This window comes from Bos grunniens, chromosome 1 (assembly GCF_055505025.1).
Source record: "Bos grunniens cultivar Pamir isolate PY7600 chromosome 1, Bosgru_T2T1.0, whole genome shotgun sequence".
NCBI classification, from domain to species: domain Eukaryota; kingdom Metazoa; phylum Chordata; class Mammalia; order Artiodactyla; family Bovidae; genus Bos; species Bos grunniens.
In genome coordinates, this window is record NC_141165.1 from 19,465,753 (window position 1) to 19,491,455 (window position 25,703).

At 41.2% G+C, this 25,703-nt stretch overlaps 1 protein-coding gene and 1 long non-coding RNA gene across 2 annotated transcripts in view; both read right to left on the bottom strand.

Annotated features, from left to right (window-relative positions):
• The window catches only part of CPNE4 (copine 4), a 687,587-nt gene that overhangs the window by 239,454 nt on the left and 422,430 nt on the right, over positions 1 to 25,703 (bottom strand). Inside the window, exon 3 of the mRNA XM_086350140.1 lies at positions 11,184 to 11,363. Coding sequence (XP_086206266.1) covers positions 11,184 to 11,363 — 180 coding nt within the window. The remainder of the gene's footprint in view (positions 1 to 11,183; positions 11,364 to 25,703) is intronic.
• Positions 20,154 to 22,571, bottom strand: LOC147379087 (uncharacterized). The gene is made up of 2 exons (XR_015145521.1): positions 22,526 to 22,571; positions 20,154 to 20,297 (listed from the first exon to the last, which is right to left on the bottom strand). It is a non-coding gene; the product is annotated as an uncharacterized LOC147379087 (long non-coding RNA).

Sequence of the window (25,703 nt, forward strand, 5' to 3'; positions counted from 1 at the left end):
GAAAGAGACACGTGTACCCCAATGTTCATCACAGCACTGTTTATAATAGCCAGGACATGGAAGCAACCTAGATGTCCATCAGCAGATGAATGGATAAGAAAGCCGTGGTACATATACACAATGGAGTATTACTCAGCCATTAAAAAGAACACATTTGAATCAGTTCTAATGAGGTGGATGAAACTGGAACCTATTATACAGAGTGAAGTAAGCCAGAAGGAAAAACACCAATACAGTATACTAACGCATATATAAGGAATTTAGAAAGATGGTAACAATAACCCTGTGAACGAGACAGCAAAAGAGACAGTGATGTATAGAACAGTCTTATGGACTCTGTGCGAGAGGGAGAGGGTGGGAAGATTTGGGAGAATGGCATTGAAACATGTAAAATATCATGTATGAAACGAGATGCCAGTCCAGGTTCGATGCACGATACTGGACGCTTGGGGCTAGTGCACTGGGACGACCCAGAGGGATGGTATGGGGAGGGAGGAGGGAGGAGGGTTCAGGATGGGGAACACATGTATACCTGTGGTGGATTCATTTTGATATTTGGCAAAACTAATACAATTATGTAAAGTTTAAAAATTAAATAAAATTAAAAAAAATTTAAAAAGATCATACACCATGATCAAGTTGAGTTTATCCCAGGGATTCAAGGTTTCTTCAATATACACAAATCAATCAATATGATATATCATATTAATGAGTTGGAAGATAAAAACCATATGATCATTTCAATAGATGCAGAAAAAGCATTTGACAAAATTTAGTACCCTTTTATGTTAAAAACTCTTTAAAAAAATGGGCTTAGAAGGAACCTACCTTAACTAATACAGGTCATATGTGATAATACCACATCAAACATTACTCTCAATGTTGAAAAACTGAAGGCATTCCCTGTAACATCAGGAAGAAGAAAAGTGCATCCACTCTCACCACTATTACTCAATATACTTTTGGAAGTCCTAGCCACCGCAGTTAGAGAAGAAAAAGAAATAAGAGGAAATCAAATTGGAAACGAAGAAGTAAAACTCTCACTGTTTGTAGATACATGATAATATACATAGACAACCCTAAAGATATTATCAGAAAATTACTAGAGGTAATCAGTAAATTCAGCACAGTTGAAGGTACAAAATCAATACACAGAAATCACTTGCATTCCTATGCACTAACAATAAAAAATTAGAAAGAGAAACTAAGGAATCAATCCCGTTTACCATTGCAACAAAAAGAATAAAATACCTAGGAATAAACCTACCTAAGGAGACAAATGAGATGTATATAGAAAATTATAAAACACTGATGAAAAAAATCAAAGACAACATAACCAATTGGAGAGATACTCCATGTTCCTGGGTTGGAAGAATCAATGTTGTGAAAATGACCATACTACCTAATACAATCTACAGAATCAGAGTGATCCCTATCAAATTACCAATGACATTTCCCACAGAACTAGAACAAAAAAATCTCACATTTCATAAGGAAGCATATAAGACTCCAAAGAGCTGAAGCAATCTTGAGAAAGAAGAATGGACCTGGAGGAATCAACCTTCCTGACTTCAGACTATTCTACAAATATACAGTCATCAAGACAGTAAGTTAATGGCACAAAAACATAAACATAGACCAGTGGAGTAAAACAGAACTAGCCCAGAGATAAACCCACACACCTATGGGTACCTTAATTTTGACAAAGGAGGCAAGAATATACAGTGGGGCAAAGATATTTAGTCTCTTCAATAAGTGCTGGTGGGAAAACTGGACAGCCACATGTAAAAGAGTGAAATTAGAACACTTCCTAACACCATATACAAAGATAAACTGAAAATGGATTAAAGACCTAAATGTAAGACCAGAAACTATAAAACTCTTAGAGGAAACCATAGGCAGAAAACTCTATGACATAAATCAGAGCAAGACCCTCTATGACCAATCTCCTAGAGCAATGGAAATAAAAACAAAAATAAACAAGCGGGACCTAATTAAACTTAAAAGTTTTTGCACAGCAAAGGAAACTGTTAACAAGGTAAAGAGACAGCCCTTAGAATGTGAGAAAATAATAGAACAGTCTTTTGAACTCTGTGGGAGAGGGAGGGGGGCATGATTTGGGAGAATGGCATTAAAACATGTATAATATCATATAAGAAACGAATCACCAGTCCAGGTTCGATGCAGGATATAGGAAGCTTGGGGCTGGTGCACTGGGATGACCCAGAGGGATGGTATGGGGAAGGAGGTGGGAGGGGGGTTCAGCATGGGAAACACGTGTACACCCGTGGTGGATGCATGTTGATGTATGGCAAAACCAATACAATATTGTAAAGTAAAATAATAATAATAATGATAAATTAAAAAAAAAAGAAAATGATAGCAAATGAAACAACTGACAAAGGATTAATTTGCAAAATATACAAGCAGCTCATACAACTCAATACCAGAGAAACAAACAAACAATCAATCAAAAAACAGGCAAAAGACCTAAGCAGACATTTCTTCAAGGAAGACATACAGATGGCTAACAAACACATGAAAAGATGCTCAACTTTGCTCACTCTTACAGAAATGCAAATCAAAACTACACTTAGATATCACCTCACACCAGTTAGAATGGCCATCACCAAAAGTCTACAAACATTAAATACTGGAGAGGGTGTGGAGAAAAGGGAACCCTCTTGTACTGTTGGTGGGAATGTAAACTGATACAGCCACTATGAGAGACAGATGGAGATTACTTAAAAAACTAGGAATAAAACCAGCATATGACCCAGTGATCTCACTACTAGGCTTATACCCTCAGAAAACCAAAATTGTAAAAGGCACATGTATCCCAATGTTCACTGCAGCACAATTTACAATGGTAGAACATGGAGGCAAAATAGATGTCCATCAGCAGATGAATGGATAAAGAAGCTGTGGTATATAACATACACACACACACACACACACACACACACACACAGTGGGGCAAATATTCCACTTTATATATATAAAGTGGAATATTTCTCAGTCATAAAACGCAACACATTAGAGTCAGTTCTAATGAGGTGGATGAACCTAGAGCCTCTTATACAGAGTGAAGTAAGTCAGAAAGAGAAAAACAAATATTGTATGTTAATGCATATGTAGGGAATCTAGAAGGATGGTATTGATGAACCTATTTGTATGGTAGAAATGGAGGCACAGACAATGAGAACAGACATATGGACAAGGGTTGGGAGGAGGAAAGAGTGGGTGGGATAATGGTGTGAGTAACATGGAAACATATACATTACGATATGTAAAATAGATAGCCAATGGGAATTTGCTGTATGACTCAGGGAATTCAAACCAGGGCTCTGTAACAACCTAGATGGGTGGGATGGGGAGTGAAGTGGAAGGCAGGTTCAGAAGGAGGTGGCATAGGTATACATATGGCTGATTCATCTTGACGTTTGGCAGAAACCAATACAATGTTTAAAGCAATTATATTTCAATTAAGAAAAATAAATTTGTATAAAATAATAAAGAAATAAAGTTAAATAAAAAAGAAAGTTGGCTTGCTGTTCAAGACGGTGAGGGGTTGAGTTTCTCCCTAGCATGCTCTCTGATGGGCGCAGCAGGAACAGGGTTTAGTTTCTGGTCTTCTTTCAGCCAACGGCAACCCATGGATGGTCTCCACACTGACACAGAAAGCATACACAGCCTTCTGAGCACCCTGCAACTATGATTCACCCTCTTCATCCATCTGCTGAGAACACACAGTTCTGCCTTGAGTGCTTTTAGAGGACATGAACCTTCATCTGGCACCACCACTCAGTGCTAAGTCACTTGCACTGCTGGTACTCAATGTTATGGCCAATGCCAGTTTCTAGCATGCTGAGGGCTGCTATTTTCCCTCCCCAAATACCATGAGTCCTGCTGATTCACATGGCAGAATGGAAATGTGACAAATTCAGGCAGAGTAGGTACTTTAGAGGCTCTGAATGTGTGACTTTCTGGTTGGGTTTTGGAAAGTCATTTTACCTTTTGTTTTGGGCTTCAGCTGAGAAAGATACGATCAGGAACATATATCCCAAATTATTTCAGAGAAACCATCTTTTACTTAAAGTAGCCTGATAAGAGTAAATATTACACACACTGAATCTTTAACTAAATAAATTATGCAACAAACTTAAGGCAAAATTATAAGTTCAGTTTTACTAATTGCCCAGGACATGGGTTCTGTCATAACGTTTTCACCTTTTTTCCCTTCCACATTTACTCCTGAAACAATGTTGGTCCTTACAAGTGTCCATAGTGGTAGCTCCTTAATAACAGGTTTCAGACCCTGAATGCCAGGAACACTGCTTAGCACCTTATATGTATTTTTTCACTTGATCCTCACGCTATTTCTTGAGGTCAGAACTATTATAATCTCCACTGTGCAAATGAAAGACTGAGGTTTAAATGGCTGCAGGAGTTTGCCTCTGGACATACAACTGAGCATGGCTGAGCTGGGATCCGACACTAGTACACTCAGCTCCGTGGTACAGCATCATGAAACAGCGCTTTGGGCCCCCACCACACTGTTCCTACATCTCCCGTGTCCAACATTCCCTGCCCAACTAAGCAGTGCAAGGAAAAGGAATCTTCTCTCACTGCTGAAGTTACAAAGAAGGAAAATGTTGATTGGGGTTTTTTTTTTTTTTTTTTTTTGCTTGATCACATTAAAGAGAAGAACAATTTGGAAAAAGTGAGAAAATTCCCATTCTCACCAAAAGGTAACAAACTGTCAAACTGTGAAGAGTGAAGGAGGTCTGCCTCCTCTTCACAGAGCTCTCATGACAAATGCATTTGTCTTTTGTGTTACTCTATACACGGTGCTAGTTTAGTCGCTAAGTCATGTCTGACTCTTGTGAACCCATGGACTGTAGCCTTCCAGGCTCCTCTGTCCATGGGATTCACCAGGAAAGAATATTGGAGTGGGTTGCCATTTCCTTCTCCAGGGGATCTTCCTGACCCAGGAATCTAACCCAGGTCTCCTGCATTGCAGGCAAATTCTTTACCTACTGAGCTATGAGGGAAGCCCCCTTTATGTAGTACAGCAATATCAAATCTTGTTTTAATCACATGTCTGTTTTACTTACCCCATTCTAAATAACCATCCAGATAACTCTACATATAGAAAAGGATTTTGAATTTCTGCTACCAGCTACCATCTGTAGGGAGTCAGCTCCCAAATCTGTGTCATCATCAGGTCCATGTGGTAAAACAAGTGGCAACCTCCTCTGGACTTTTCACAGACATCCTGAACTTAAGGTGTTGGCACCACATCCTACTCCCCATCTCATTCCTCAATCTGATTCCCCTCAATGACAGCAAGTCGTTCCTCCAGTAACCTTTGTCAGATGCCAGAAGACTCTGCATCTCTCACCCAGGTTCGAAAACTTGTTGATTGTGCTCTCAGACACATTCCCCTCTGCATCTCCTCTTCTCAACTTTCTTCACCACTTTCCTTCCCAACTCTTCTTTATTGTTTTAACAGCCTTCTAACTTGTTTCTCTGCCTACACGTCAGTCCTCTCCCATTCACCATTTACAGGAATACCAAAGTCATCTTTCCAGTACCCACAATCAGTCTTGGCCCTCCCCTTTTTAAAGCTCCTCAGGGCCTTTTGTGCATCCAGTCTGAACTCCCCAAACTTTAATGGAAGGCTCATGAAAGCATGGGGTCAGCTCAGCTCACCCTCTCCTGTCTGGCCTCCTTTATCCCTTTCCCAACTCACTTGCCCATCCCACCAAGCCGAGTCACTCAGAGTTCTCTGACATTCTCATGCTGCTGTGCATTGACGTGTATCAGTCATTTTTGCACAGAGAGTCCTTATTTCTTTTCTCTGCTGGTGAATCCCTATTCACTCTTTGAGACTCAGGTCCAGAGTGATACAATTTTCTTATGAGACCTCCTCAATTGCCTTTAGGCAGAGGTAAGTCCTTCCCTCAGGGCCCCTGAAACACAACTCATTACACAGCACTTAGTAATATGCATTTTGATGATTTCTTTACTAGTCTGTATCTCTTAGCTAATTATAAGCTCTTCTGGAGCAGGGCCCCTGTCTTTTTCATCTTTGTGCCTGTAGCACCTACCACAGTACTTTTTATGCCTGGGGTCCTTCCTAAATATTTGCTGAAAAAAATGAATACATAAAAGAGTTAAATTTATCATGTCGAAGTATAAGTTCATACTGATCTGAAATTTTCAAAATTAACTCATCAATAAATTTGACTTAAGCACATGATATATAAAGCATATGTAATTGCTTTAGAACCAAAAAAGTGCTGAATGTGGTCTGTGGCCCCCGGCTTTAAAAACTTGTAATCTGGGGATGGACCAGGTAACTATAACAATAAGTGATAATTAAGAGAGAAATTATTTTAATGAACTGATAAAAAGGAACTTCTCAGTGCAATGTAGAATGATTTACATGAATGAAGTGAAGTTGGGTTATAGGAGTTTGGAGTTTAAAGAGATCATTATGGTCTGGGAAAGGGGTTCTGTGGCATATAATTAAATATGTTAGACTTCACTTTGTAAATGGCAAAATGAATTAGCCTATAGTGGTTCAAACAGCAAAGAGAAGATAATGATTGAAATGTTGAGGACAGGCTGGCTTCAGACAAGACTCTATCTAGGGTGCAGAGAACACCACTCAGTTTCTTTCTTTTCCTCCAATAGCACCCACGTTTTTCTCTTGCAGGGTCCATTTCCACCTCACAACCCTAAATTTTCTTTCCTATAAAGCTCTAACCAATATATTTACATCTCATTATCCCTGAGAAATATCAATAATCTCAGATATGCAGATGACACCACCCTTATGGCAGAAAGTGAAGAGGAACTCAAAAGCCTCTTGATGAAAGTGAAAGTGGAGAGTGAAAAAGTTGGCTTAAAGCTCAACATTCAGAAAACAAAGATCATGGCATCTGGTCCCATCACTTCATGGGAAATAGATGGGGAAACAGTGGAAACAGTGTCAGACTTTATTTTTCTGGGCTCGAAAATCACTACAGATGGTGACTGCAGCCATGAAATTAAAAGATGCTTACTCCTTGGAAGGGAAGTTCTGACCAACCTAGATAGCATATTCAAAAGCAGAGACATTACTTTGCCAACAAAAGTCCGTCCAGTCAAGGCTATGGTTTTTCCTGTGGTCATGTGTGGATGTGAGAGTTGGACTGTGAAGAAGGCTGAGTGCCGAAGAATTGATGCTTTTGAACTGTGGTGTTGGAGAACACTCTTGAGAGTCCCTTGGACTGCAAGGAGATCCAACCAGTCCATTCTGAAGGAGATCAGCCCTGGGTGTTCTTTGGAAGGAATGATGCTAAAGCTGAAACTCCAGTACTTTGGCCACCTCATGCGAAGAGTTGACTCATTGGAAAAGACTCGATGGACGTGAGTCTGAGTGAACTCCGGGAGTTGGCAATGGAGAGGGAGGCCTGGCATGCTGTGATTCATGGGGTCGCAAAGAGTCGGACACGACTGAGCAACTGATCTGATCTGATCTGATGCCTGATGAGTTACATAGTTTCTCTGAAGCAATCACTGTCGCCACAAAATTGAGACATTCTGATTGATTTCAGTCAGTGGCATCCCAAAGTGTGGGCCAGGTCAACAGCACCAATCACATAGCTGATATTATGAGAAGGTGGTTGTTTAAAAATATACAGGATACCTAGTCTGGCCCACAAATCACCAGGGTGGGTGGGGGATGCAGTAGTATGGCTCAGGAAGCATGGCTGACTTGCTACTCATGTCTTTTTTTCTTCCTAAGCCACAATGTCAAAAAAATTTCTCACAACATGCAACCTCCCTGCATTCAGTTCAGTTCAGTCGCTCAGTCGTGTCCGACTCTTTGCGACCCCAGGAAGTGCAGCATGCCAGGCCTCCCTGTCCATCGCCATCTCCCAGAGTTCACTCAAACTCACGTCCATCGAGTTGGTGATGCCATCCAGCCATCTCATCCTCTGTCGTCCCCTTCTCCTCCTGCCCCCAATCCCTCCCAGCATCAGAGTCTTTTCCAATGAGTCAACTCTTCGCATGAGGTGGCCAAAGTACTGGAGTTTCAGCTTTAGCATCATTCCTTCCAAAGAACTGCCTGCATTATCCTTTCCTAAATCATGGCAGAAGAAAGAGCTCTGAATTAAAGATAAACAGCTCATGACTTCTGGTCTTGGCTCTGTCAAGGCATGGAATCTTTCTGATTCTCAGTTTTCTCAACTCAGATGCAAACTAGCATATATAAGATGGATAAAGAACAAGGTCCTACTGTATAGCACAGGGAACTATATTCAACATCCTGTGACAAACAATAATGGAAAAGAATATAATGTATATACATGGACAGCTGAGTCACTTTGCTGTACAGCAGAAATTAACACAATATTGTAACTCAACTATACTTCAAAAAAAATAAATTTTTAAAAAGCCACCAGAAATGATCAGTTTGAAAGCCCTTTCAAAAGCATCAAAGTATACTTAGGAAGGGATATTGGTAATTCACCTTAAGTGCTCAGGTCTACGTATTTCTTGTCTTGAGAGATTAAGAAGATTACGTGAATGAACCCCTCAGATTCTCTGTTCCTTCCACTCTAGGCCATCTGGCCATTTCTCCATACCAACCCTGATGCTTTTCACTTAAGTAATGGGAAGCCTCACCCCAAAGGGCTTAGGCAGCAGGGCACCTTATTCCTTCCTGAGGAGAAGTCCACAAGAAGGTGGGTTCCGGGATATTCTTCATCATATATTATATAATGATCATTGTATATATCTCTCATGACTTTTGGAAAGAGTCAAGAGCTTGTAGTTCTTGATAGGTACAGTGCACAAAAAGTGGGCAATGAATGAATGAGTGAATAGTGGATTTGAGGTGAAATTCTGTAATGTATAAATAAACTTAAGTAAACTTAAATAAATAACAAATAAACTTAAAAGGTGATTAAAATGGCATTTTTCAGATAGAAAAGAACCATTTTAAGATTCTCACTTAGCAATAAGCATCCCGCCTATGCATAAAAGTTACATGCTGTCCCAAGAAGTAAATGTAGATCCACTAAGTCACGTGAATAAAAGATCTTGTTTATCCAAAACTTTCACAATTTGATCTGTGTGAATGATCCTCAAAATTACCTCTTTTGTAAGGCTTATCTTCCTATGTCCAACCAGTCCTTGAGCCTCTACCTCATGCCAGGCATTGTGCCAGGGGCCAGTGACACTGTCTTTGCCTTCAAACAGCTCACAACTAGTTGGGGATAAAGATGTAAAACAAATAATTACACAAGTAAATCACAGCCATTCTTAGGGAGAAGCACAGAAGAGGAAGCAAACATTGAAAGGATGGTATCAAGCAGACAAGACCTCAGAGAAGGCTCCTAGAAAGAAGTGACATTTCCACTGAAATTGGGAAGGGAACATGAGCGTGAGCAGGGAAAGGAAGCACATTCTGAGCAGATGGGAACACTGCTTACAGTCTCTGGAATCAGGAAGGAGTTTGGCATATGCTGCAGAGTATCTTTGTTTGGATTTCCCAAAAAACTGACTCTGAGACTGAAAGTCAAAGGAGGTGAAGGAAGCACCACAGTGGAGTAGAGCAGTGAGGCAGGAAGAGGAGTGTAGCTTTATAGTCCAACTCTCACATCCATACATGACTACTGGAAAAACCATAGCTTTGACTAGATGGACATTTGTTGGCAAAGTAATGTCTCTGCTCTTTAATATGGTGTCTAGGTTGGTCATAACTTTTCTTCCAAGGAGCAAGTGTCTTTTAATCTCATGGCTTAAGTCACCATCTGCAGTGATATTGAAGCCAAAACAAAGTCTGTCACTGTTTCCCTTGTTACCCCATCTATTTGCCATGAAATGATGGGACTGGATGCCATGATCTTAGTTTTCTGAATGTTGTTTTAAGTCAACTTAACTCTTTCTTACTAATCCCTAAACAATATCCTTACCTCTACATGGGATTAATGCAGGTTTTGTGAGGCTTGAGGCTTATATAATTTGTAATCTTTCTTTGTGGAAAAAGTACAACACTACAAATAAAAACATGATACAGAACTTTGGAAGGATCCACATAAGTGAAGGTCTCTGAATTTTAAGCTACACTAGTTTCCCAGTAAATCAGTCTGTGACCTTGATTAAGGGTGGCTGGTCCTCTCACCCCTTACCTCTGCATGTTTGCTCTGACCTCTATGCCTTGTTTACATTGCCTTTTTACCTGAAGACATCCCTCCTCCTCCTTCAACTCCTGGACCATATTTTTTCAAAGTTTGGCTTCACAATGCCTTTTGTCATTCTCCCCAGCAGAAAGCTCTCCCTTCCCTGCAGGCCCACAACCATATGTAGAACCCAGGATGAGTTGTCTCATGAGAGCTTAGAGAACATCATGAGTGGCTCTGTTTGAGGGGCACACACTGAGCCTTCTCCAATTAATCTTCAACACAGGGACTATTTCTACTTAGATTCCACCTCAGCACTTATTCAAGTTCTGGGTACAGCAGGAAGGAAGGGAAAAAGGAAACGTGTTACAAAGGCAAAATCATGGGGCTTGGAGTAAGGCCCACTTGGGTGTAACTCTGCCCTTGTTAGTGTGGGGTCTCTGGCAAGTCGATTACTTCTGAGTCTTAGTTTCTCTCTCACAAATGGATGTTTATTTCCAAACATTGTTGTGAGGATTAAGTAAAGCATTTATCATTTACAATGTATCTATTTAGCCTTCTCTTGGGCTGCTTTTGGCACCAGAGGCTTGGGATAGCTGTGACTGAGTGATACTCCCTGTGTAATGAATGGTTCCCATAGTTGAGTTGGGAGATGGAAGATTATGATGTATCAGGATAAGCAATAGCAGACATACAACTGGAGCAGAGTAGGTGTTCCATAAATAGTTGTTAAATAAATGATTGACAGAATGAAGGAATTCAGAAACAAAAATGATTAACTTTGCAAAATAGGTAACACATGATATATCGGCACCATCATCCACATGAAAGTGTAACACTGAATATAATGGACATGGCAGTGCATGTCACACAATGCTACATGTTAAAGGAAATAAAATCAACAGGAGAAAGAAAGCAAGGACTGAATGAGGGGAGAGGGGAAAAAAGGAAGGAGAAAGGCCCTCAGAAGGCTAAAGGGGAGGAAGGGCGTCATGGACCCACCTGGCCAAGCGTGCACTCCATGCCGCCCAGAAAGTCAGCCTCCTTCAGCCCATTGTGGGTGCTGCTGATGTCATGGACCTCAAACCGCAGGCGTTGCACCTCCTCGAAGTAAAAGTCTACTGTGAACAGTTTTGAATAGACTGGGTTGATGCAGGTGCGAATCACCTCTGTTCTGTCAACCTGAAGGACAGAGGAAGAGAAAACCCATCAGGGATCAGGGCCTTGTATCGTTATCCTTCAGGAAGCTTCATTCTATGGTGCTCTGTCTCCTTCCAAACTGTCAGTGCCCTCCACCAAGTCACCAGGGCGAGCAGTCTGGACATCTTTAAGGATACACCTTCTGAGAATGAGTCATGGTTCAAGGAGGAAAATCACAGAATAATATGAGCTTTATGTGTAAGGGTTTTAGAGCACCTTGTATTGTTAAGTAGTAAGGCAAGAAGATGGACTGATTATTAGGGGCCACCTGGAGCCTCAGGAAAAAGTCTGAGGGCATGTTTTGGCTTGGGAGGAAAAAAATCTGCACTCAATTCCTGATGTCCTAGGGGCACAGTTGGGCAAATAACCTCGTAGATGTCCCTTTTAGCCACCCTATTCTAGTGTTAGTGTCATATGAATCCCTGTGGTCTCCAGTGTGTCTCTCATTGGGCTTACACATGTTGACTCAGTAGTTTCTGTCCCTCTTGCTGGGAGCCGGTGAGGCATTCCACTCATGACAAAGGTCATGAGGAAGGAGGCTCGGCATACGCAAAGGCGGGATCGAGCCTCAGGAGTCCCCCTGGATATTCTCGAGCATCTACCCCCCAAAAACCAGAGTCTGCCTACTTTATTGCTTTGTGCTCTCACCTCTGACTTTACTGGGGGCTGTCCCCCACCACCATCTCGCTCTGACAAAGAGTTAACTTACAGCTCCAATTAATAAAGTTCCTGGGCAATTAGGAGTGTTTAAATCCAAACCCCTCAGATAGCTCTCTAACTCGCCTGACAAGTTTACCCGGACTCCTACAGCTATGCATATGATTGTTTACAGTCTCCCAGCCTCGAGAGGCACAGGAAGCTTAAGATATTCAAATAGCTTAGAGCGTCTCAGAGAGTTAGAAACTGTCAGAATAAAACTAGGAAAAGATTTCATTGATGAGCCAATGCTTGCTGCCAAGTTTCCACATCCCCTGTAGTGTATCCTTGAATGTGTATTAATTAATATAGTTGGTATGTAGAAAAAATATGTAGTGGCCTTGGTGTTAGTAACTTTAGACCCTTAAGGTAATAAATTCTTTCCTTTGTTGTAAACCCATTACACGTCCGCCCTATAGGAATGCAATTTTATCTTCGGAAGATGGCGCCAAACCTTAAAATAATTACTCTTAGAGAAAATAAGTCTTTGTTGATAAGTCTTTGTCAAGAGTCATAAAATGTTAATAGGCCTTCTGGCCAGAAGATGATGTAAATCACCTAAACCATTTGTATACGATAAATTTGCAGGAAAGAAACCCTGGTTTTTGATAAGGATCAAAAACTGCTGACTTTGCATCCCCTATTATCCTCTATGTGTAACTTAGGGTATAAAAGCCCCTGTTGAAAATAAAGGTACAGGCCTTGCTCACCAGAGCTTGGTCTCCCCATGTCATTCTTTCTTTTCACATTCTGGCTGAAGTCTCCATCTGGAGCGCGGAGGTCCTCTGCGACCATTCATTTGCCTGGGCTTCTAAGACCCACTGGAGAAGGTGTCTAAGGTGGGGCACCTTCCACTATTCGAGAGGGCGCCTGCAGCCTCCGTGGTCAGAGCTAACCTGGTGTCACGGGTTATATTGATTTTCCGTGTAAACCAAGCTACTCAGACTCTTTTCTCCACTGAATTCTCCCACTGAGCTATCCTCATTCTATTACTCTTTATATCTCTCATTAACATTTGAATAGGTCGCCGATGCTGTCTCCCCTTCGAATACCCTGGATTAGCCGGGGCTGGACCTCGGCACCCTCTGTCTCAGTCCCCTCATCAACCAGTGAGGGCTAGAGGGTTAGGGCAGTGGTCCCTACTCTGTCACTAGGGGCCGGTTTCCTGGAAGAAAATTTTTCCACAGACCGGGGTAAGGGGGAGGGGGTTTGGGGATGATTCAGATACATTTATTGTGCATTCTACTTCTATTATTATTAGATTGTGATATATGATGAAATAAACATACAGCTCACTATAATTCAGAATCAGTGGGAGCCCTGAGCTTCTTTTCCTGCAATTAGACAGTCCCATCTAGGGGGATGTGAGCAATGGAGAGTGGTGGTAAGTATAGATGAAGCTTTGCTCACTTAACTGCCATTCACCTCCTGCTGTGTGGCCCAGTTCTTTACATGCCACTGCAGCAGCCCCATGGGGTACCCTGAAAGGACTCAGGATGGAGAGAAGCAGGATTCTGGACCCAGGTAGGTGAGGTGCATATCAAAGGAGTGGTTTCAGTGAGCCTCGACTTTTGCATCTTCCCATACATAGGAAAGTGCTAAATTTCATTGGCTTGAGACAGCTGTTTTTCTTTAATTAATAGTTATCTTTTAATGTTCTCACCACCTGGTCTTTGTTGCAAAAACTCTTGTATATACTGGCTCCTCACCTTGCTTCTTGGGGGCAATTTCTCAGAATTATTTGAGATGCTATTTCGCAGGCTTGAAGTGCTCAGAATGTCCTCTGAATAAAACATAATTCTCAACTTTTCTGTAGTGCAATTTTTTTCAGTTGATAGTTTACTGGATACTCCCCAAGAGTCATTCATTAGCACCAACTGTGAAAAACACCTGCCCACTTTCATTACAGTACAAGGAGAGTTTCTCAATAAAATGAGGGGAGCCATTTTTGACCATATCACGCATGTACATGTTATCCATCAAAGAAAAAATCTGATACACTCTTGATCTCAGGGTTTGATTCCTGGCCCCATCTCTTCCTATGCAGTGCCCTGTGTGAGAGAGGGCTACCCTGTAAGGATGGTGCTATTTCTGGTGGGATGGATGATCCTGGTTGTGAGAAGAAGGAGAATATGGTTCTTTTACATCCTGCTGCAAGAGACAGAAAACCAAACCTCAATCCACTGCTGATTAGGATTCGACAAGCTACTGCTCAGACCAATGGTTATTTGACCCTTTCCATGAAGAGTCAGCTATTTGAGCTTAATTTATATGCTTTAAAATGTTCATTCTGGGAGGCAGGATTGTATATGTTATTGACTGATTATGTGGGTACAAGATTTATTATATTGGTATACTTTTATTTTTTTGTTATTAAGAGATTATACTTTTGAATAATAGTAAAAATCAGAGGCCTATAAGTTCATAGTGACTTGGAGGTGTTTCATTCATTCCACTTAAAAGTAGTTTTCAGCCTCTCCTTTGGCATTGGCCTGCCCTTGTGCCTTGAGTTTTTCCTAATAAAGCTAAGCTGTAACCTAGCTGTAAAACTGGCCTGCCATTTCAAATCTTTGCTATGGCGAGACAGAATCAAGGAAATTACACACTCCTCCAACATATATGGTGCCATTTCTCGGATTTAACCTGGCTGAAACAACGTTGGCTCAGCCCCTGTGAAGCAGAGGCCAAGCACAGGAGAAGCCCAACTTGGCGAAATCTCACACAGTGGAAGCTGAACACGTAGAAAACCCAGTGCAGTGGAAGTAAGAAGAAGCCCAGCAGGCTGGAAACTGGGACAGCAAAAACAAACTGGGCAGAAAGCTCACGCGGCTCAGTCCCAGATTCCAGAAGACCTCCAGTTAAGAAACCTTGGACCACTGGACAAAATCCAGAGAGGGATTGTCAGAAGATCCTCTGACTAATCCTGAGGAAATCTGGTACACTGATGGAAGCAGCTTTGTCTTAGATGGGAAAAGAAGAGCTGGATATGCTGCTGCTGCTGCTGCTAAGTCGCTTCAGTCGTGTCCGACTGTGTGCGACCCCATAGATGGCAGCCCACCAGGCTCCCCCGTCCCTGAGATTCTCCAGGCAAGAACACTGGAGTGGGTTGCCATTTCCTTATCCAGTGCATTAAAGTGAAAAGTGAAAGTGAAGTCCCTCAGTCATGTCTGACTTTTATCGACCCCATGGACTGCAGCCTACAAAGCTCCTCCATCCATGGGATTTTCCAGGAAAGAGTACTGGAGTGGGATGCCATTGCCTTCTCCGGCTGGATATGCAGTAGTCTCCAATTTCGAGATCATAGAGGCCAAACCTTTGTCACCAGGTACTTCAGCCCAGTTGGCTGAGCTCATAGCCCTGACTTGAGCTTTAGATCTGGGAAAAGGAAAAAGAATAGCCATTTACACTGACTCCAAGTATGCCTTTCTGGTGCTACATGCATATGCTGCTATTTGGAAAGAAAGAGGCCACTTGACCATCCAAGGGTCCCCAATCAAAATTGGTGATAAAATCCTTAGGCTCTTGGAGGCAGTCTATCTGCCCGCTGAGGTTTCAGTCTCTCATTGTAAAGTACACCAAAAGGGAAGCGTGGAAGTGGCACAAGGGAACCAAGCAGCCAACCAGGCAGCTAAGAGAGCAGAAGTCCAGAACAATGACCTAATAGGGGTTGCCATCTTAGTTCCACAGACTAATTTGCCAGAAACTCCTTCATATACTGAAGGTGAGACTCTTAAAGCTAAGAGTGACTTACTTCACTCCGTATAATAGGCTCCAGTTTCATCCACCTCATTAGAATTGATTCAAATGCATCAATTATTAAAAAAAAAAAAAAAAAAAGCTCAGAGTGAGGGCTTTCAAGAAGATCATATGGGGTGGTTCCAAAAGGAGGGACTTCTTTTTCTGCGTGGGAACCTCCAGTGGAAGCTGGTTAACTCCTTACAAGCCACCACTTATTTAGGGGAGAAGGCCCTCCAAAGATTATTAGAAAGGTCCTTTAGAGGAACAGGCCTCCAACTGAGTATAAGGCAAGTGGTCTCCTCTTGTCCCACTTGCCAGTTAAACAACCCCCAAGGAGCTTGAAGACCCCAGGTGGCCCAGCCCATCCAATGGGGTGGGACCTGCTTAGGAGAGGACTGGTAGATGTCAGTTTCTCAAGGGTAAAAATACCTATTAGTTATGACAGATATATTCACAGGATGGGTTGAAGGTTTTCCCGCCCAGACTGAGGAGGTGTTAAAAACAAAACAAAACAAAACAAAAAAACTGCTCCATGAAATCATTCTGAGATTTGGTCTGCACAGGTCATTACAAAGTGACAACAGGACACCATTTTCTTCTAAGGTCACCCAAGGGGTCTCTAAAGCATTGGGCATTACTTATTACTTCCATTGTGCCAGGAGGCCTCAGTCTTTAGGAAAAGTAGAAAGAAGCAACTAATTCTTAAAATCAGCGATAAAAAAGATAACCCAGGAGACCTCCCTGGGATAGAAGGAGGCTTTACCAATAGCTCTCCTCTGCATGCATGTTGCCCCTAAGGAACAGGTTGGTCTTAGTCCTTATGAGATGGTATATAGGAGACCTTTTGTTTATGTCAATGACCTTTTCCTAGATCCATAGGCACAGACCCTCCAGTCTTATAGTATGGCCATTGGGCAACTCCAACAAGATATACACTTGTGGGATCAACAAGGACCCCCAAAATTCTAAAGAGCTACCACTATAGGCTCCAGGAACTCAAGTCCTAATTAAAGTCTGGAAAGATGGGTCCCCAAAGGCTCAACTCCAGCCCACATGGAAGGGCCCCTACCTGTAATACTTTCTACCCCCACAGTAGTCAAGGTACTAGGACACAACTCCTGGATTCACTATTCATGAGTCAAGTGTGGAAGAAAACAGAAGAGGACACTCAATACACCTGTGAGCCCCTGGGAGATCTCAGACACCTATTCAGAACTATAAATGAGCACCATTCTAATGGAAACTCCCAAAATTAAGTTTCTGGAGATAAGATCTCTCAGGATAGCTCTAAAGAGCCAACACAGCTTGGTAGGGGTGGTACTCCAAAATAGACAGGAGATAGATCTCCTGATTCCTGAAAATGGAGGGACTTGAACCACCTTGAATGAGGTGTGTTGTTTTTGGGTAAATACTTCCAGTCAAGTTGAAGAAAGTCTCACAGACCTCAAGAAAAACGTTCAGATCCTACAGGATCTCAGAGAATGAGCTTGAGAGTTCTTGGGGTGGCTACAACCTCTCTTTGGGGGATCTTTCTCCGGGAAAGGGGGAATTTGGAGTTGGCTAATGCCTCTACCAACCTAGATAGCATACTGAAAAGCAGAGACACTACTTTGCCAACAAAGGTCCGTCTAGTCAAGGCTATGGTTTTTCCAGTGGTCATGTATGGATGTGAGAGTTGGACTGTGAAGAAAGCTGAGCGCTGAAGAATTAATGCTTTTGAACTGTGGTGTTGGAGAAGACTCTTGAGAGTCCCTTGGACTGCAAGGAGATCCAACCAGTCCGTTCTGAAGGAGATCAGCTCTGGGATTTCTTTGGAATGAATGATGCTAAAGCTGAAACTCCAGTACTTTGGCCACCTCATGCAAAGAGTTGACTCACTGGAAAAGACTCTGATGCTGGGAGGGATTGAGGGCAGGAGGAGAAGGGGACGACAGAGGGTGAGACGGCTGGATGGCATCACTGACTCGATGGACGTGAGTCTGAGTGAATTCTGGGAGTTGGTGATGGACAGGGAGGCCTGGCGTGCCGCGATTCATGGGGTCACAAAGAGTCTCAGACACGACTGAGTGACTGAACTGAACTGAACTGAATGCCCCTACTAATATCTGTTATCACCACATTGATGCTGCTTATGATTGCTTCTGCTGCTGCTGCTGCTAAGTCGCTTCAGTCGTGTCCGACTCTGCGACCCCACAGATGGCAGCCCACCAGGCTCCCCCGTCCCTGAGATTCTCCAGGCAAGAACACTGGAATGGGTTGCCATTTCCTTCTCCAATGCATTAAAGTGAAAAGTGAAAGTGAAGTCGCTCAGTTGTGTCCAACTCTCAGCGACCCTATGGATCGCAGCCTTCCAGGCTCCTCCGTCCATGGGATTTTCCAGGCAAGAGTATTGGAGTGGGGTGCCATTGCCTTCTCCATGATTGCTCCATGTATTATCAATTGTCTAAGCCATTTTGTCTCTGCCCAGGCCAACAAGCTACAACATAGACTGCCAGTTCAACAAGGATATGTAAAACTACACCTGACCACAGAAAGTACCACTCATCCTTAGATGGACATCATATAAGGACTCTGAGGCTTGGGAGAAGCAAGAAGGGGAGGTCCAATGCCCCCTTGCTGTCCCAGCTCAGCAGTAGCCAGAGAGACTGTGACATTCCATTGCCAAAGAATTGGGCCTCCCATCTCTTGAGGGGGGAATGTTAGGTAGTTAGAATAGGAAAAAGGTGTCCAAAATGGCAGTGGCTAAAAGACAAAGAAAGGAAAAAGTCCTCAAAAGTGGAACAGAAGGAAATCCGTGGAGGGGAATGAGAACTTCAGGTGAAATAAACACTGCCCCTTCTTGGCTAGCCCAATTTGCATAGGGCAGGCTCAGGGGGGAGGAGACAAATGCATAAAAGGAAGAGGCCTAGGCAGATTGAGTCCTCTCCTTTGGGGTCGGCCTGCCCTCACTCTTTGAGGGTGTATTATCCTTTGTTTTTCCTAATAAATCTGAGCTGCGACAGAAAAAAAAAAAAAAGTAGTTTTCCCTTAATTTGCCAATAGAACAGAAGTACTATTTCTATTGCCCTACCTTTGGTGGGGTGGGGGGGAAACTGCGATTATCTGGCAACCTGGGGCTGGATTTGTACATGGAAACCAATTGGGGGCTGCCCCATTCAGATGGGTGTTCTTTCTCCATTTTCCAAGCTCTTAATCTTCAATGAATTCTCCCATCTGACTCCTAGAGGCATTGTTGCAACATTCGGTCAAAATTCATAGAATCATGAACCATATGAAAAGGGATTTAACTGCATTCATATAGTGCCTTTTGATAGAGGGTTTTGAAACAACAATCCCCAAGAAGTAACTTATAAGTGGATTCTCAAGATACAGAAAAGATGCTTTTCTTGTGGCTGAAGGAACAGAGTCCTGGACAGGTTTAGATTATAAGAGATAGGAGATGGAAATTCAGGTATTTATTTCTCTGCTTTAACCATCCCAAAGGGCACAAATGGCTGATGTGCATCAGTTCTGCTGCTTTTCTTCTTACTTCTTGATTTTCAAATGCTTATCCCACACAAACATCATGCCACACCTCAGATGGACCATCCAAAGCAATACTGAATGACTTCATTTTGTGAGGGAAAGGAATGATTTGGGAAGAAGTTAAGTAACACACATTTGCATTTCCAACATAGATAATTACAAGGATGATCTCAGGACCAGTGAGACTCTTGAGTATGGATGCTCAGGACTAGAAGGACAATGGTGATGGGGAAATGCTTGTAATACTTGGTGATGTTTCAAAACATTTGGTGTTCTTAGTCTTTATGGGAGATACATTATCTTTTCTGGAGACTGAAGTCAGGTTTAACCTGAGCAGGAGAGCCTAGGATAGCTGTTGTTTCTCATTGAGAGGCCTCAAGGTCAAGGCAGTTGTTTCCAAAGGACCACCCTTTGCCTGGTGCTGCCAGTTGCATCAGAATCATTGGGGGCAGGTTTCCTTACACTCGATTCATGATCCCTACACTTGGGGTTCTGATTCAGTAAGAGTAGGGGATCCTAGAAATATGTATTTTAAAGGTGTCCTAGGCAATCTGAATGTGAGAATATCAGAGTAAAAGAATTGAAGAGATGGAGGGTCTAGCTCTTGCTCTTATGTGTGGGTTTTTTTTTTTTTTTTTTTTGGTCAAGGTTTTAAAAATTTTGCTTTCTTTCTGTTACCGAGTCTGCAAAACTGTCAACACTTCTCTGCTTCTCTCCTCTGCAGTTGTAATGACTGATATCCTAGTGTTGCTTATGGTTTGCAGAACATATTCACACCCATTTTCGTTTGATTCTTAGAACAATCATATGCTGTAGATTTATATTATTTTATATAAAAGTAAAATCAAGGTCAGACATCAGGACAAAGTACTGGATGACAGAATGGGCAGTGAGCTCAGGCCTTTTGACCATAAAGTCTGGACTATTTTCTTAATTCATCTTTATTCATAAGCACCCCTAGAAGGAAAGAAAAAATGTAGCTGTGTTATGATATCATGATGATAGAATCAATCATTGAATATTGATTTTGATGAGATGCTATTTTAAAGACTTTCATCTAAAACGTTTTTCAGTATATCAGTAAAGTTTATGATAGTTAATGTTTATGGAAGGCCTGGTGTGTCACAGGCACTCACTTTTAAAAAATGCATTATTGAGGTATAATTTACATAAAATAAACCACATCCACTTAAAGTAGGCAATTCAGTAAGGTTTGATATGTGAAACCATCCTCACAAGCAAGTGAAGGCACCCAGGACCCCCTACAGTGTCTTCATGTCCCCTTAAAACTTTCCTCTCACCCCTCCCGGCCTTTGTTCCCAAGCAACTACCAATCCGTTCTGTTACCATAATCAGTTTGTATCCTCTATAATGGCATATAAGTTAATTGCACACTGTGTAGTCTTTTTGTCTTTATTCTCTCATTCAGTGTAATTATTATGAAATTTATTCATTGTGCATCAGTGGTTCATCTTTTTTATTTCTGAGTAATATTTCACTGATGATCTGTTTCCAATTTGACTGTTACACATAAAACTGCCATGAATATTCATGTACAAACATTTGTATGGACTTTATATTTCTTCTCTCTAGGAGTGAAATAGGTGTATGTTTAACTTCTAAAATTCTAACTGGTGTGTAGTGGTCTCACATTGTGGTTTTAGTTTGTGTTTTCCTAATAACTCATGAGGGCTTTAATAGCATCTTTTCATGTGCTTATGTTCCATCTGTCTCTTTTGGTGAGGTGTATGTTCAAATCTTCTGACTCTCTTTTCATCCTTATGACAACATTGTGATGTAGGTACTATTATCATCCCCTTTCCTGAGAGGTAGAGACACCCATACCTTTCCCAATTTCATACAGCTTGTGAGAGGTAGGATTTTTCATCTTTATGCTAAATAGTCATGAAAATTTGAAGCTTTTTCACCTAAATCCTCTTGTACAAAATAAACAACAGACATGGATATGGAACTAATGGGGAAAGTCAGTGAATGAGGCTGTAGTTGTGTCTCTAGTTTGTCTGCTGGCACATTGGAGATACAGTGGGAGACCCATACACTGCCCAGGGAATTGTGATTGGGACAAGCTCAGTCTGTCATCAAAAATAATTCCACACAGGTAATGGCCATCTGCTCCCCGAGGCCCCCAAGGGCTGGGACTGACAGAGGCAAAGGAGGTGAGGGGACTGAGAGGTGAGCACTAAACAATGTGATGCTATTAATGGGAGAAAAACTAAAGCCAGGAGCCAAAACTGATGTCTCACTGAACGGTCTAAGGTTTCCTGGAGAAGTACAAGTCTTTATCCCAAGGATAATAGGGCTGGAGAAGAGTGATATCATGTGCCAGAGAGAGACATAACCTAACCCCTAGGGCAGGCTTATAATTAGATATTATTTAAAACTTATATTCCTTAAATATTTTCTCAATATTTATTTAGTGAGGGTGAGAAGAAACTAACTTTCTCTGAATAAAGAAAGGATAATGTTAGGATCAAAATAAAGGATTGATTACAGACAAGTTTTCAAACCATGGAACTTCCAAAGGGACATATTAAACCACATAGAATTTAGATATTTAGATAAGTCACTGAGTCACAGGAATTAGCATTATTCAGCTTTAGATGCTTTCAAGTGCTGGCTGTGGAGTTAGTGGGCTTCCCTACAGCTGCAGGAAACAAGTCACTGGTCTTGAAAATCACTCAACAGGGGGAGATAGGTTGGTGCTGGTGAGATATGGCTTTTATTTTCATTGTAGTGGGTTTTCTACTTGAACAGGACTAAACTCTTTAACATTTTGCTGGTTATGTAAGAAGTCACACGTGGGAACCTGGGTTTCCTGACGCCATTTTTGCTCTATGTCTTTGCGCTTACATCATTCTGGTGGCGTGCCACATGGATGGCTCCTGCTCACTAGGAATCAAAATATGCCTGAGTATTTGTCAACCTTTGCTTCTCCTTCACTGACCTTGCACCTGGACACATGTGGTCCTCAGTGGGGGCAATACTCACTTTTCTAGGGAGCACATGGGAATGCATAGAGGTGTCTGGGGTTGTCACAATGATGGGGTGACATCACTGGATGCCAAATACCCTACAATGTGCCCGGAACTAAACACTATCCAAAGCTAGTGGTGTCTTCTATTTGCCCAACCCACTTTCAACCCCAAATAAATAAATAAACTTACCCAAGGGAGTTTGGGCCTCAGAACCAAGCATATGTGTGGACTTACTAGCCAAGAGAGGAATAAAGATATATAATTATAAAATAATTATAAATTGATAATATAAATTATATTTTATTTATATATAATTATATATAAAATTATATTACTTTATTATAAATTATAATATAAATTATATTTTATTATAAAATTATAATATAAATTATATTATTTATAATTATATAACATAATTATATATCTATTGATTATTAAATTTTAATTTAAATATATAATTATAATACAATAATTTAAATATAATAATTATTATTATATATTTATTATTTAACCAATAAGTCTATTAAAGCATCATCCTTATTTTGCAGGTGACAAAATAAAACTGAATCAGAAAAGCACTGGTAAAGGAAAGGATCAAACTCAGTCTGTCCAACTAAAAAAATATATGCTCTTTCTACCTTAAGATTTATTATGGGTTGAATTATGTCCCTCAAAGTTCATATGTTGAGTACATCAGAATGTGATCTTATTTGAAGATACAGTTGTTACTGAAGTTAGAAGTTAGGATGAAGTCATACTAGAATAGGGAGGAGGCCTGATCTTATATGACTGGTGTCCTATAAATAGAGACATTCAGATATACAGATATGAATACAGGGAGATGCCATCTGGACATGAAGGAAGAGATTGGAGTGATACACTTACAACCTATGAAACACCAATGATGGCCAGCAAACCACCAGAAGCCAGAAGAGACATGTAGAGCAGATTCTCCCTAATGCCCTCAGAAGGATCAAAACCTGGTTATACCTTGATCTTGGACTTCCAGCCTCCAGAACTGTGAGACAACAAGTTTCTGTCTTCTAAGCCACCCAGTCTATGGTAGTTTCTTACAGCAGTCCTATTAAAATAGACATCATTCTACCTATCTCAAGAAATGTAAATTGATATAGCAACTGTGGGGAACAGTATGGAGAGCCTTTAAAAAGTTAACATAGAACAACCATATGATCCAGAAAACCATAATTCAAAAGGATACATGTACTCCAGTGTTCACTGCAGTACCATTTACAATAGCCAGGGCATGTATATTTACAATGTTATAATACCAGAACATGGCCATGCATCTCTGGCCATTCATCTCTTGCTTTGAGAACCCAGTATGAAAAGGCAAAAAGATATGATACCAGAAGATGTCATATTGCTTGACCCCTAGGTCAGTAGGTGTCCAGAGGGAAGAGATAGCTCCAGGAAGAATGAAGAGGCTGGTCCAAAGCAGAAATAATGCTCAGTGGTGGATGTGTCTGGTGGTGAAAGTATAATCTGGTGTTGTAAAGAATAATACTGCATAGGCACCTCGAGTGCTTGGTCCATGAATCAAGGTAAACTGGATGTGATCAAGGAGGACATGGTAAGATTGAACATCAACATCTTAGGAATCAATGAACTAAAATGGATGGGAATGGTGAGTTTAACTCACAGGACCATTGTATCTACTACTGTGGGCAAAAAGCCCTAGAAGAAATGAAGAAGCCTTCATAGTCAATAAGGGAGTTTACAATGCAGTACTTGGGTGCAGTCTCAAAAATGACAGTAATCTCAGTTCATTTCCAAGGCAAACCATTCAACATCACATAATCCAAGTCTATGCCCCAACCATTAATGCCAAAGAAGCTGAGGTTTAATGGTTCTATGAAGACCTACAACACCTTCTAGAACTAACACCAAAAAAAAAAAAAAAAAAGATGTTTTTCATCATATAGGATTGGAATGCAAAAGTAGGAAGTCAATAGATACCTGGAGTAACAGGCATGTATGGCCTTGGAGTACAAAATGAAGCAGGGCAAAGGCTAACAGAGTTTTGTCAAGAGAATGCACTGGTCATAGCAAACACCCTCTTCCATGTGGTCTACACAGGGACATCACCAGATGGTCAATACTGAAATCAGATTGATTATATTCTTTGCAGGCAAAGATGGAGAAGCTCTATACAGTCAGCAAAAACAAGACCTAGAATAGCTGTGGCTCAGATCATGAGCTCCTTATTGCAAAATCCAGGATTAAATTGAAGAAAGTAGGGAAAATCACTAGGTCATTCTGGTATGACTTAAATCAAATCCTCATGATTATACAGTGGAGGTGAGGAATAGATTCAAGGGATTAGATCTGGTAGATAAAGTCGCTAAAGAACTACAGATGGAATATTGTACAGGAGGCAGGGACCAAAACTAACCCAAAGAAAAAGAAATGCAAGAAGGCAAAGTGTCTTAGGAGGCCTTACAAATAGATGAGAAAAGGAAAGAAGTGAAAGGCACAGGAGAAAAGGGAAGATATACCCATCTGAATGCAGAGTTCCAAAGAAGAGTGAGATAAGAAAAGCCTTCTTAGGTGAACAACGCAAAGAAATAGAGGAAAACAATAGAGTGGTAAAGACTAGAGATCTCTTCAAGGAAATTGGAGATACCATGGGAACATTTCATGCAAGATGAACATGATAAAGAACAGAAATGGCAAGGACCTAACAGAAGCAGAAGATATTATGAAGAGGTGACAAGAATACGTAGAAGAACTGTACAAAAAAAGATCTTAATGACCCAGATAACCATGATAGTGTGGTCACTCACCTAGAGCCAGATATCGTGGAGTGTGAAGTCAAGTAGGCCTCTGGAAGCATTACTGTGAACAAAGCTAGTGGAGGTGATGAAATTCCATCTGAGCTATTTAAATCCTAAAAAATGATACTTTTAAAGTGTTGTGCTCAATATGCCAGCAAATTTGGAAAACTTGGCAGTGGCCACAAGACTGGAAAAGGTCAGTTTTCATTTCAATCCCAAAGAAGGAAAATGCCAAAGAATGTTCAAAGTACCATACAATTGTACTCATTTCACATGCTAGCAACGTAACACTCAAAAAAAAAAAAAAAAAAAAAACTTCAAGCTAGATTTCACCAGTATGTGAAATGAGAAATTCCAGATATACAACTTGGATTTAGAAAAGGCCGATGAACCAGAGATCAAATTGCCAATATCCTTTGGATCATAGAGAAAGTATGGGAATTCCAGAAATATATCTACTTCTGCTTCACTGACTATGCTAAAGCCTTTGACTGTGTGCATCACAACCAACTGTGGAAAATTCTTAAACAGATGGGAATCCCACACCACGTTACCTGTCTTCTGAGAAACCT